The following is a 14,330-nucleotide window of genomic DNA, read 5'->3' on the forward strand; positions in this document are numbered from 1 at the left end:
AATGCGCTACGGCGCTCTGCAATCAAATACGATTTTAAATAGGCTTAGTAAAAATAAAAAAATAAATCGAAAATCAATGTGTGGCGGGTCGCCACAAATATATGAACCATGTATTTCACATCATTTGGTTGCAATAGTGTTTTGCATTTAGCTACTGTGATGTTTTGCACTGTCAATTTTAGTGCTGTGAGGTAGGCTATAACATTTTCTATATTTGGTCTAATGGCTCCACAGAGCCAGCACAATAGGAGGCAAGGCCTTTCATTATAATTCAGCAACAGACATGAGAGTCCTTTTTCTTCAGAACCTCAATTTTTACAGATACAGATATTAACTTAAAAGTAAAGTATTCTTGGTGTTTTTGTCATGTTGAAATAGCCTGTTTACACTGATTATATACCAAAATCAAAGCTGATATTGTATGCTATTAGATAAAGGAGTCATAATAACATATTACATGCTTTGAATTCCTTAATAGCTATGCAGTGTTCTAAGCAGCCTGGATGGGTCGCTGTACGTGATGCAACACTTATTATAACCACAAGAGACTTGAGACTTGACTTGGACTTTAGCTCAAAGACTTGAGACTTGACTTGGACTTTAGCTCAAAGACTTGAGACTTGACTTGGACTCTAGCTCAAAGACTTGAGACTTGACTTGGACTCTAGCTCAGAGACTTGTGAGCATCTCTGCTGTGGACTGGTAGAGACCAGCGGCGAGGGCTCTGGACTGGACGAGACCAGCGGCGAGGGCTCTGGACTGGACGAGACCAGCGGCGAGGGCTCTGGACTGGACGAGACCAGCGGCGAGGGCTCTGGACTGGACGAGACCAGCGGCGAGGGCTCTGGACTGGACGAGACCAGCGGCGAGGGCTCTGGACTGGACGAGACCAGCGGCGAGGGCTGTGGACTGGACTAGACCAGCGGCGAGGGCTCTGGACTGGACGAGACCAGCGGCGAGGGCTCTGGACTGGACGAGACCAGCGGCGAGGGCGCTGGACTGGACGGGACCAGCGGCGAGGGCTGTGGACTGGACGAGACCAGCGGCGAGGGCTGTGGACTGGTAGAGACCAGCGGCGAGGGCTCTGGACTGGACGAGACCAGCGGCGAGGGCTCTGGACTGGACGAGACCAGCGGCGAGGGCTCTGGACTGGACGAGACCAGCGGCGAGGGCTCTGGACTGGACGAGACCAGCGGCGAGGGCTCTGGACTGGACGAGACCAGCGGCGAGGGCGCTGGACTGGACGGGACCAGCGGCGATGGCTCTGGACTGGACGGAATCAGCGGCGATGGCTCTGGCTGGACAGGTGGGACGTGGACAGGCGGGATGTGGAAAGGCGGGACGTGGACAGGCTCTGGGAGACGGGACCCTGGGGCGACGGTCTTCTTGGCCCTCCGCACTGACATCAGTGTGCCACTGAGGACATCAGTCCTGGATGCCCATAGACCGATGTGTTGGCAAGCTTAAAGGCTGACGTAACGAGAAGGACAGGCTGACGGAGCTCGGAGCTCCACGGAGCTCCTTCTCCTCCATGCCCCCAGTAAACGATGATCCGCTCATCCACAGGGCCTGGTCAATATACTGTTCCAATGACCCGAGAGGGTCATGATTGGGCATTAATGACCGGAGAGGTTCAGATAACCATCTGCGGAAGGAGATCTTTAAACACAGATCGTCCATAGCAGACAGATGAGCCAGCTCAATAAAATCCGTGACATAGTCTTCAATGGATCGATCTTCCTGACGAAGACGCATGATCTGGACATCTGGGCACAGGGTTAGCATGGCTGCTGGATTCATGGTGGTGAGTTCTTCTGTTACGATGTGCAGTTGAAGCAAGGATTATGAGGCAGGATCCAAATACAGCACACACTCTTTATTCGTTGAACTGAAAACTAGGCAAAGACTCAGGCTAGGAACAAAGACTCAGGAACAAGACTCACCTGGGAAACACCTGGGGAGACTAATAGAGTTAACTGGGAACTACTAAACAAGAAACGAGGTGCGGGAAACAGAAAACAGGACTAAACCAAAAACACAAAGAACGGTAAAACACGGACAGAATTCATAACACCTTTTTGGAATATAGTTTCTTTTAATTGAGTCAAGAACCCTAGAGCTGTATGTAGAACTCCATTGAACCTATTCTAAATCTATTATTGTGGCATCATCCATTTCACATTCATCTGCCTCTAAACAGCACTTAAAAACAAAACAAAAACCAGAATTTATGCAGATAGACAAAAGTCTCCAGTACGAACCACATGGATAATATAGATGGGCGTGTGAGTGTGTGTTTTACTTTTCTAAACATCTGCAGAACATGATGAAAGCATTGGTTTATCTGAGGAGTTTGATGTCTCGGATATAATTGACGGGGGCCTGTAAACATGGGCAGCTCAAACAGATCGTCTGTCGGCACCGTTATTCTCGGCTGTGGGCTGAATTTAAGAGGGTTAATTGCTACTCTGGTAAAGAACTTCCTCTTTAACTAAAAAAAACTGCATTATTGCTGCACTGAAAGAAAACGTGGAGTAGAACTGATTTTCACTCAGAAATTGCTAGTAAATTTCACTAAATCATCACTAATAAACGACAACACGTGAAACTTTGAATTAGAAAGACTGCCAGTATTTTCTTTTCACTAGGAAGATTTTTGTTGTGCTGAAATGCAATAAACTAACTGTCACACTAACTTTGAAGATAAAGTTGCATGAACTAGGACTTTAAGACAAACCAGCTGTTCATACTGTAAAAGGATCTTTCAGCAGAAGAACAGCAGTGTTCATGGAGAGAAACAACACACACACACACACACCCCTGTGTGACAAATCACATTCAGAAAACGCACACAATGTGTTTCCTGTTCCTGAAGCCGATGACATTACCATACAAACAGAGCATTGGGATCTGCTGTTAAAGATCAAGACAGTCAGAAAGCATTTAAATGGCTGATTTGACAATACAATTATTTGTGCAAAAAGAATTAGATTGAGTGGTTTATGTTCCCGATGACTTCAGCAGATCGTTCTCTACATGTCTGATGAACTATCATGAGATGTGATTTCCTTCATGTGAAGCTCTAAAAGGAAGAGAGATTCCAGCACGTGGACGAATGCAGAATGTGGTGAAGACAGAAACACTGAGCGCGTGTTGCACGTCACTCTCTGATTACACCGAGTGAGCACATGCTCGTCTCTGACGGCTGAACACATTCATACCCGTTTCCCGCCACTACATGTCTCACTGGGGTTTCCGTGCTCATGAAATGGTAATAATGAAGTAAAATTTTAATAAATAAATAATTTAAAAAATAAAAACAATAAATAAATAAAATACATAAATAATAAAAATGTTAATTAATAATATAAAATTAATCATATAAAACACTTACTAACTATTAAATAAATAATAACAATTTTAATAAATAATAAAAAACACTACAAATGTAAAAATTAATATAAAACACTTACTAAAAATTAAATAAATTATTGAAATTAAAATAAATAATTAAAAATCAATACAAAATAGTTCCTAAAAAATATATAATAATTTAAGACTAAAAAAATCAATATAGAGCACTTACAAAAAATAAGATAAATCATAAGAATTTAAATAAATAATTTTAAAATTAAAATAATAACTATGAAACACTTACTAAAAATTAAATAAATCATAAAAATGTTAAATTAAAAGTAAAAAATATTAATAATGTAAAAGACATAAAAGATTATACACATTTAAAATGAATAAAATTACAATATTTTGGCTGACAAAAAGTTCAGTCATCAAGCAGCAATCAAACCCAAACGTCACACAGAGTAAGACACAAGCACTAATAAACTCCACAATGATGGATCGAGATGAAAACAGACTCTCACCCTCTTCAGCTTGTTGTGGATCAAGGTCTGGAAAACACCGGACACAAACAGGGCGATTCCCGAGACCAGGAGAAGAGCGCCGATGACTCCAGACGAGAACATGCAACAGGAGCCTTTCCTCATGGTGCAGGTGTAACAAAACAGAGGCTGATGAACCGATTCCTCTGCTACAGCAGCTGGACGTGTGTGTGAGGTTCTCCTCCTAAACACACACACACACACACATACACACACACACACAGGCTTTAAAGTTCAGCACTTGCAGCAGATTTGCATGAGATAATAAATCAGCTGTGGCGTGTTGACTGTAATAGTATTTGCCTCCAGGAGCTGTTCAGAAGAGTAAACGCGATCCTGCGGGCGGCTCAGTATTTGAATGAATGAGTGCAGTGTGAGGGCGAACGTCACCCAGAGTGGGAGGGAACTGAGAGAGCGAGAGAGAGAGAGAGAGAGAGAGAGAGAGAGAGAGAGAGAGAGAGAGAGAGAGAGAGAGAGAGAGAGTGTCTCGTGTTTGGATTCTTGTACATGGATCAAGGTGAACGACCAGATTTAACTAGACCTTCTGTTGTGTGTAAATTCACAACTCTCATGAAAACAGATCATGTTTCACCACCAAAATCAATGCGATCTTAAAAAAGTCTTATAAACACACACACAGACACACACACACAGCTTTTTCTTCTCTGCATTACTCTAGCCTGCTTCCTAATCTAATAAATTATGAATATTTCTTTGGCTCTTTGACAACCAGCTTGTAAAATATACATATCACAAACCAAATGAACTGAAAACAAAGGAAAAAACAAATGTGATTTACATAAATTATATTTTGCATATAGCAACATTATGACGTAAATTGTGAGATTATTTATAAAAACACATGAATGTAATGCATATAGATTTGTAATTCTCCTTATTGTCAATAATATATTTGATAAAATTGTATTTATCTAAATCAGCTTGAATTAATTGCAGCACATCAAATACTAGCACAATGTGTGAGTTTTTTAGAATTAAAATGGAGAGGGGGGTCAAATAAATTAATTGTCACGAAAAAAAAAGTCAATATAAAATGGTAATAAAACAGGCTTCATTTTCTTTTGACACGTGTCATGACGTGTGCTTATGTGAAAATGTTTCCATTAAGAATGTGTGTGTTTATATTCATGTATTTGGAAATATATTTATTATATTTTTATATATAGCCTACATTATATTCAGGAAAGTGTGCAGTATTGTGTAATGTACTTCCTGTTTCTTTTAACAGGGCGTGCAAAGCACAAATCTTTAAATGTTTGAAGAAATACTCAAATATTTAGCAGAACACACTTGTAAAGAAACTGTTTTCCACACGAAGCTGTTTAATGAAACGTCCAGCGAGACGAAACAGCTGCAAACGTCATAAACAAACCCACGTGCAGGTCAAGGACTCTCTCTCTCTCTCTCTCTCTCAATGATCAGAACTTCAGTTCTCATTTTTCATGACCTCTGTGGCATTTCATGGTCTTTATTAAGGAATCTGGGAACTTTGTACCAAGTCACAGCAAATGCCAGGGGAAGTATGTGACCTTGACCTATGTGTGTTATATAGACTGAAGAATAAAGATCCACTTCTCCACACGGATCCAGGCGTGGACGGACCGCACAGAGAGAGAGGAGTGGACCATGTTTGAGAAGGAACAGCATGTAGAGGTCAGTGAGCACAAAGTTTCAAGAGTTAAAGGGTCAAACGCCTGCAGATATCAAAGAGGAACTAGTATGCTCTTTCACAAGTCTTGATGTTGTATTTAGCACTCTACTAGATCAGGTTTTCCTGCTTGAATGTTGATTATTTTCCTCATATTCTCCATTGTTGCGGCTCCTCTCTTCCCAGTCTGTCAGTAACGCTCTGTTTACTTCCTGTCTCTATGAAGCCCCTCCTCCTGAAAAGCACACTGTGCTCTGATTGGTCGGCTGGATCAGTGTGTTGTGATTGGTCGAGCGCTTCGAGTGTGTTTGGAAATGTCCCGCTCCTTCCCATAACCACCAGTTTAACACACTACTAACTAACTCACCCAGGCCCCGCCCCTTTATTCTGCATATGAATTATTATAATGAGGAATATTGTGACGTGTTCATTCCCGGAAGAAACTCAAGATGGAGGCGTTTCAGGAGTTCGGAAAGTTGCTACAGCGCTTTATACAATACAGAATGTTTCAAAGCAGCTTCATAGAAATAAAAAGGAAAATTTATGTAAAATTCATTGATTATGAAACAAGTTCAATCTCTGCTGTAAAGCAGCTTTAAAAAAACAATAGAGTCATTATTTAGATCAATTCAGCTTATGTTTTATTCTCATCTGATAGTGTCAATGCAGTCAATTCAGTATTACTAAATATTAATTAAAAAAAATGTATCATGCACTGTAAATACCATAAGTTTATAAATACCGTACCTTATGATATCCCACGGTATCAACACAGTACTTTTTTGTAAGATATGATTCAGATTTTTTCAGCAAAATGACTGAATCTGCTGTGGCTTTTCACAAAAAGTGAGTGACATTTTTCTATTATTTTGCAATGAAAACCCACCAATAATCATCATGCATTTATGTAATTAGTATTAGCGACTGTACGAGCAATTAGCAGTAAATATATTTGTGGTCAATACAGGTGCACAATCAATTTGTTATCTATAGATCATTATATAGGCCTACATTTGTTATATAATACAGCACAATCACTTTGTTTGCTCTCAGAATTATGGATTTTAATTAGCTAAGATTGTTTTCGCCATGTTTTTGGCAGAAAATATGTTTAAAAAATATACAGTTGCGAATATTTGCATTAATTCTTGCACTGCAAAACCCTGGAAGGACTGAATATTATGAGCTTGCTGAATTTTTCATTTTAATTTTGCATTAAGTAAATGAAAACCTGTTTTAGGATCATTAGTATATATTTTTTTTCATTGTAACATGATTTACAAGTCAAACAAGGTCAAGTTTTCGGGTGAGCTTTAATTAGCTAAGATTGTTTTCACCCTGTTTTTGGCAGAAAATATGTTTAAAAAATATACTGTTGCGAATATTTGCATTAATTCTTGCACAGCAAAACCCTGGAAGTACTGAATATTATTGAACTTCTTTATGAAGTGCTTTCTGAATTTTTCATTTTAATTTTCCTGTTAATTGATCCTGTTTTAGGATCATTAGGATTTTGTTTTTTCATTGTGACATGATATAAAATTAAGTCAATTAAGGTCAAATTTCGAGAGAGTGAGTGTGTGAGTCAGAAGTCATGTGTGTAAAGAAGTGAAAGGTCAGTTCAGAGGTCACGCTCTGTGTTTGCACTTTCACCTGAATTCTCCGGGATCATGTGACCCAGCGTCCAGAAGAACGAAGCACTTCCTCTTTTACAGGTGATTAGAGTCAAACATTCCAGAACAGCAGGAAACTGTTACCGTGGTTACCTCTGACCTCCATGCAGCCCATAATCACACCCGACTCTGAAGAACATCTGATCATCAGGTTTCAGCCATCTGACGCCTCCTACTGGTGAAACATCAAAAGAGTGTTTGCATTAATAACAGCGAGTTAAGAATCCTTACAAACCAGTTTTACATGAGGAGGATCAGAATCTGAATGCTCATTATCTCCTTCACGGAGCTTCACTGCGTGTTCTGTTCACTGTGTGTGGAAGATTCAGACATCTTTTATTCAGGCAATCCAGCGCCGTCGTCAAGGGGACGAACACGAATGTCGCAGGTCCTGTGAGTGGCGAGGGGCCTCACTAAGGTCCTTTACTGTAGAGTCTGATTACTGGCGCAGGAGGGGGTCCCATAATAATGAGCTCTCGGTCCCGGGAACTGAAGTGATGCCAACAAAACAACCCACTCTTCAGTCTATACATATATATATATACAGTGCTTAGCATAAGTGAACACACCCATGCTAAAGTTGACTAAAAAGAGGAATAAAAAATCATCTTTTGGAAATTGATCTTAATGCCTTAATTTAAAAAATGGGGGAAAAATCCAACCTTTAGGACACCAATTTTCTTTGTGAATGAATAATGTATCGTAAATAAATAAATATTCTTCCTTAAAATACAGGTTGCGTAAGTCAGGACACCCCTATGTTAAATTCCCATAGAGACAGCAGATTTTTATTTTTAAAGGCCAGTTATTTCATGGATCCAGGATAATATGCATCCTGATAAAGTTCCCTTGGCCTTTGGGATTAAAATATCCCACATCATCACACACCCTTCATCATATCTAGAGATTAGCATGGTGTTATTTCAGTTAGGATAATAGCTGGTGTGATTTGCATTGAGAGATGATCTTATGGAAAGTTCCTCATGCTAATCTCTAGGTATGGTGAAGAGTGTGTGATGTGGGGATATTTTAATATATATATATATATACATACATACACGCACATAAATACACATATCAATAATCACGGGTCATTACAGAACAAACATGTAAATAAAGGTGTTTTTTCTTTAATATGAAATTCTCAATGATTCAGATTTTTATTACTTCAGCAAAAATTAAAGGCAACATATATAACCAAGATATATAAATACTTTATATTTAAATACAAATTATGATGTTATAAATTAATTCTAATTAATACAAATATTAATTAATATCATTATTAATATAAACTCACGTATAATTTATAAAAATATTAAATACATTTACAAATTGTAAAAAAATATTTTAAATGTAATTAAAAATACGTAAAAATATTCAAATTAAAATAATAATAAAGTAATGCAAAATATCTCATTCTGATTACTGTAATGTGGAATATATATAGATTCTATAAGAAAAACTTGTAATAATAAAGATGTTTTTGAAGTGTATCTTCTGCTCACCAACGCTGCATTTAACTTATAAAAAATACAGTAAAAATGTGAACTATTATTATAATGTAAATCAGCTGTTTTCTATGTGAATATATAGTAAAGTGTAATTTATTCCTGTGATCAAAGCTGAATTTTCAGCATCATTACTCCAGTCTTCAGTGTCACATGATCCTTCAGAAATCATTCTAATTTCTAATATTTTGTAAATTTTACATAGGATCCAAAGTGTATTTTGATCAGAAGTCCAAACATGTGACCATATTTGTAGAATAAACACTAATGTGCTGATGCGTTCAGTGAAGCTCCGCCCACTCCTGTCAATCATTCACTGTATTTAGCATTCACTCACTGAAGTTTCTGAAGGTGACGCTCAGTTTGATCAAAGCAGCAGAAATATCACCATTAATAGCAATGGAAGTGAAGGAGGATCGGGCCTCTAGATCAGATCCTCCATTGTGTTTGCTTTCTGTTTGATTCGCACATGACCGTGAAACAACAATAGACGTTTAGGGGCCCAGATGAGATACATGAAACAAACAGGGGCCCGTGTGTTCGAGTCATTTATAGGACTAACCCGTCTTTCTACAGCAGTGAGGAGTTTTCCAGGACAGGAATGTCTCCATTCCCTACAGTCCCAGACACTAAACACACAAACACACACACTAGGGTTTCTGAGGGGTCCAGCGTTTCTGGGGGTTGATTTTGGGAAGCGCTTCCCGGTATTCAGAAAAACAATGATGGGAACGCCAACTTAGTATGTAAAGACAAAGATGTATATACTGTATATATATATAGTGCTGTAGTAACACAGAAAAACACTAAACATGAGCTCACGGTTATTCTGGTCTCCTTTAAACCAGTTCTAAGACTGTTTTGCTAATGTTTGAAAACATCATTTTTTTATGTATCTCTAAAAGGTCTGAAACAAGTTACATTAAATAAAAAACGTTAGATGAACATCCAACTAAACGTTTCAGAAAAATGAAAAAAAAAAGCTCCATCAATGATGTATAGATTATGTTTTTGTTTGAACGTTTTGAGAACATTAATAAAGAATTATTGACAAACATTCTATTAATTCAGAATCACTTAATTCGCCAAATGCATCAGCAGACACACAGGAGTTTACCCTAAAGCCTATGGAGAGGCTTTATAATCGTGCCCTAACATTTTAGATAAAAAGCCCATTCGATTCCACCACTTTTACATTTTAAGTAAACATAAAATCTTAAATTTTGTTAATCTTAGACATACAAAGTTGTTTTATAAATGTTTGACTGGGCTTGCACCTGAGCCACAGTAGAGTTACATTTCGTAAAACATCTTTTGCCCAAAATGTTTTTTCTGCGAAAGGAGCCAATCTGTGGAACTGTCTTCCTACAAATATAAAGACATTAAATAAACCATCCACCTTCAAAAAAACAAACAAAAGCCTGGCTCATACAGCAGCAGCAGTGTGATCATGCCATATGAAATGTGTGTGTGAGGTGTGCATCTGTGTGAGTTCAAGTGAATGTGTTTATTTACTACACTAACTTTTATTGGTGCTAACTGGTTTCTGGACATTTTATTGTACTCACTGTACATTTTTATTCTTTGATTATCATAACTGTTAAAAGCTCTTCTAGGGACAGGTGTTGCGAATTACCCACGGCTATAAACACTGTGATTGTTTCTTGTGTAATAATCTATGGTTTTTTCTTTGTATCGGTCCCTATTCAAATAAACAACAAATAAATAAATAAATATTATGTGGCAATCAGTAACACAGAAACTCGTCAAACAAACCATATATACGTATCGCTACATAAAGCATGTTTAAAAAAAAATAAGTTAAATAAAATAGTCCGAAGATAAAAATAGTGAGGGAGGGGGGAGAGAGGCACTGGATCAGTTTTTCAGGAGGGAAATGGCTCTTGGAAAAAAACTGTTGAGATGGCGTGAGGTTCTTGTCCTCATTGCCCTGTACCTTCGTCCCGAGGGAAGCAGCCTAAACGTGTCAGTTCCTCAGAGGACTCAGAGACTCTGGCCTCATACAGGGCCTTGATTGACAGCTCCTCTGTCCAGTCACAATCACTGCAGTCTGTTCTTCGCCTGGCAAACCATACAGTAACAGATGTTGAAAGAAGGCTTTCCACAGTGGCTCTGTAAAACCTAGACCGAACAGAGCTGGAGATGTTCAGTTTGGTTAACTGCCTTAGGAAAAACATCCCACTGTGAGCCGTCTGGATAATGGAGGAACTGTTTTCCTCACATTTCAAGTTGTTTGTGATGACAGTGCCTAGGAATTTGAATGACTCCACCTTAACAACAGAGTTCTTGATGGTTAGGGGCAGGGGCGTCGCTAAGCCCTTTTTAGGGGGGCTTCAGCCCCTAAACTTCTGCCTATCCCCCTAAAAATGTGTGATTAATGTAGGCTACACAAATTCGTGTTCGCTTCAGTCTTGTTATAATCAGATTCAGCGCGTTCTTCATCTTCAATCCGCAGCGGCGCCGAGCAGAGAGCACGTCTGAAACAGAGGACAGGGTGTGTGTGTGTGTGTGTGTGTTCATCTGAGCCTCATTGGTCTGTCACTGCTCGTCAATGTCAGAATATTTGAGATGACCAATCAAATCAAAGTAGGCGGGCTTTATGTTCACAGACGCTGCTGATCGCGAATTTTAACAGTGTGACTCGACGCGTACGGTCGAGTGCGAGATAAGATGTAAGTAGCTAAACTTAACATTTTATATTTGACATAGGCGTTTGTAACGTGTAATGTAATAATTAGTTTACTGTCATTGTGAGGGGACAAGAAACATTAACAAAGCCGTTTTCATCATGTTAGGCACAAGATTAATAATGAATGTGTACATATTGAGAATATAATACAAACTGTAGCCTTTAGTAAATTAAAAAAGATCGAGCTTTAGGAGGGGAAGAGAAAGGGATGAAGAGACTGAGAAAAAAAGAAAGAGTGATGGAGATGAGGAGAGAGCAGGTATTGACAAATAATCTACCGCCCACTGATATGGTTTTAAAGCTATTTCTTATCCTTTTTTTTTTGGTCTTAAAAACGTCTTGAAATGCACATATCAGAGAAATAAAAAATGTGAACCCCCTACCAACCTCAAATTTAGGACCTCTTTGATTATAAAGCCCTGTCTATGGCCCTGTATTAGGCATAAGATCAATAATGAAGGTGTAGCCTACATATTGTGAATGCAACCTATCAGTTGACCCATGTTTACTTTCTTCACTGACAGACAAAAATGAAAAGCCTATATCAGTCAAAGCTCAGCTTTAGGAGGGGAAGAGACAGGGCAAGAGAAAAACAAAGAGAAAAAGAGTGTGATGCTGATGAGGAGAGAAAAATAATCAGCTGCCCTCTGACATGCTTTTAAAGCTGTAATGCAATTTTTTTGGCCTTCAAAACATCTTAAAATGCACATATGTAGATCAGAGAAATCAAAATTTTCTCGGGGAAACCCCGAACCCCCTTATTTATCCTACCTCACATTTGGGACAGCAGTGATTATAAAACCCTGCCTTTGCATGGTAATGAAATTGATAGTGAGCATTAGATCCTAAACTAAAGTGTTAACTTTTTTTTATTATTTAAAAAAAACAATCATACCCTCATTGGGGGCTTAGCACCCCTAAAATAAACATCCTAGTGACGCCCCTGGTTAGGGGAGAGAGAGAGAGACGGGGGCTCTACGAAAGTCTATCACCATTTCCACTCTCTTTTGTTGGTTAAGCTCCAGATTGTTCTTATCAAATGTTCCAGTTAAATTTTAGTGGAAGAGCAAAAACATTCATTATGTAAGGAATAATTGACGACAGGCCGTTGAATTATTGTAAAAAATAATGCACACCCGAGGTGGTAATGCGGTCATGACGCGAAGCGGAGCCGTTTCACCTCGGGTGTGCATTATTTTTCTAATAATTCAACGGCCTGAAGTCAATTATTCCACTTTTATACTACAGGGCTGTTGAATGCTTGATTCTGATTCGTTGAGAGCGTTCTAAGGTGTGCTGTTATTTTCAGGGACACGCACGGCTAAAGTAGTTCCGGCAGGTTTGACCGCATTACAGTTCCATATCACTGCGCGTAGTTCACTGTAATAACAGAAAATAGGATACAATTCACAACAAGAAAAAACATGCAGCCCATGCACTTGATCTGCAATTTTCAATGTCCTACTTCACAATCAATGGACACATTTAGTAATTTTTTATAAATTAAGTATATAGTCCTATCTACAATAAATAGAAAATTAAACTGAATATAAATAAACTGATAGTCCTGCTGCACGGGTTTTCGTAATTATTCCAGATAATATAACAAATAAATAATTATTGATACTTGATACTTGTTAAAATATGATTATATAATATGTTTCATTTATTAGGCTAGTCTACTGTCAATAATAGAAAAAAAGAATGACGAATTAATTAATATCGAACACTGTCAGTATATCCAACCTTACCTGGATATACTCATGTTAAGCGTTAGACTATATAGCAAATCTTAACTGTTAAATTGACAAAAAACTATTTAATAAGCTATTACAAGTCAGATATACAGTATAGTAGCATATTTCTACTTTTCATGTGTACATACATATAGTACACTCATGTAAAGCATATATAATATTTATATATATATACATATACATATATATATCCTACTTTTCCTGCGTGCATGACACTGATACTGTAAGATGTTATAACGACATTAAGATATTACAAATATCAACATCATTAATTTAAGTAAAGCTGCTTTGAAACAATGTATATTGTGAAATTTGCATAATAAATAAATCTGACAGGATGTTTCTCAGTGGGAAGGTTCGTGCAGTTTCACAGAATGAGGTTTACCATATACACACACAACACGGCTACCCTTTACCTGAACTTTCTGAGATCATGTGATGCAGCAGAACTGACAACTTCCTCTTCACGGGTTATCAAGAGTCAAACCAGTCCAGAGCACCAGGAGACCCGTTACCATGGTTACCCACGACCTCCATGCAGCCCATAATGGCACTGAACTCTCAGAGAAGGGCGTGTCCGGATCAGCAGCATCTAAATTACAGACAGTACTTCATTAATGACAGCACAAAGTTACATTGACAATCAAATAAAACGTATAGTTACGTTTTCAAATAAGTAACGCAAGTTACCCATGTATTGACTGACAGCTCTCCTTTCCCCATGCCAAGAGAAATCTGGAGTAAATGAATAAAAATTAAATGCAAACCTGCAGTAATTAAACATGTTAAATAACACAAATATACTTTATGCATTTAAGCTCACTTTATTTACCAGTGTCTTTGATACTGACATTCAATGACCCAGTGTAACTATAGGGATGTATATCGCCACCATATCAGTATCAACCATATATGTTCATTTATAATGTTATCGGCCCAATAAGAGAATTTGGCTGATATATTAAAGCCGATAAATAATGGATTATTTCCTTCAGCTGAGACACTTCATATGCGCACTGTTCAACATGATGATTTTAAAATGCTTGAAATATGATTGGAATCACTTCAAAAAAGGAAAAAACAGTAAAGTGCAACCATGTGCAGCGCAAGT

At 38.2% G+C, this 14,330-nt stretch overlaps 1 protein-coding gene across 2 annotated transcripts in view; it reads right to left on the reverse strand.

The window, feature by feature from the left end:
- The window catches only part of scarb2b (scavenger receptor class B, member 2b), a 46,391-nt gene extending 42,148 nt beyond the window's left edge, over nt 1-4,243 (reverse strand). For both annotated transcript variants that reach the window (XM_077221343.1, XM_077221344.1), the window contains exon 1: nt 3,882-4,243. In XM_077221343.1, the coding sequence (XP_077077458.1) occupies nt 3,882-4,004 (123 nt within the window). In that variant the 5' untranslated portion in view covers nt 4,005-4,243. The remainder of the gene's footprint in view (nt 1-3,881) is intronic.
- Between the last annotated feature and the right edge of the window lie 10,087 nt (nt 4,244-14,330).

The sequence above is a fragment of the Siphateles boraxobius genome, unplaced genomic scaffold, assembly GCF_051911475.1.
Source record: "Siphateles boraxobius isolate OS27281-9 unplaced genomic scaffold, OSU_SipBor_1 81, whole genome shotgun sequence".
In the NCBI taxonomy this organism is placed as follows: Eukaryota; Metazoa; Chordata; class Actinopteri; order Cypriniformes; family Leuciscidae; genus Siphateles; species Siphateles boraxobius.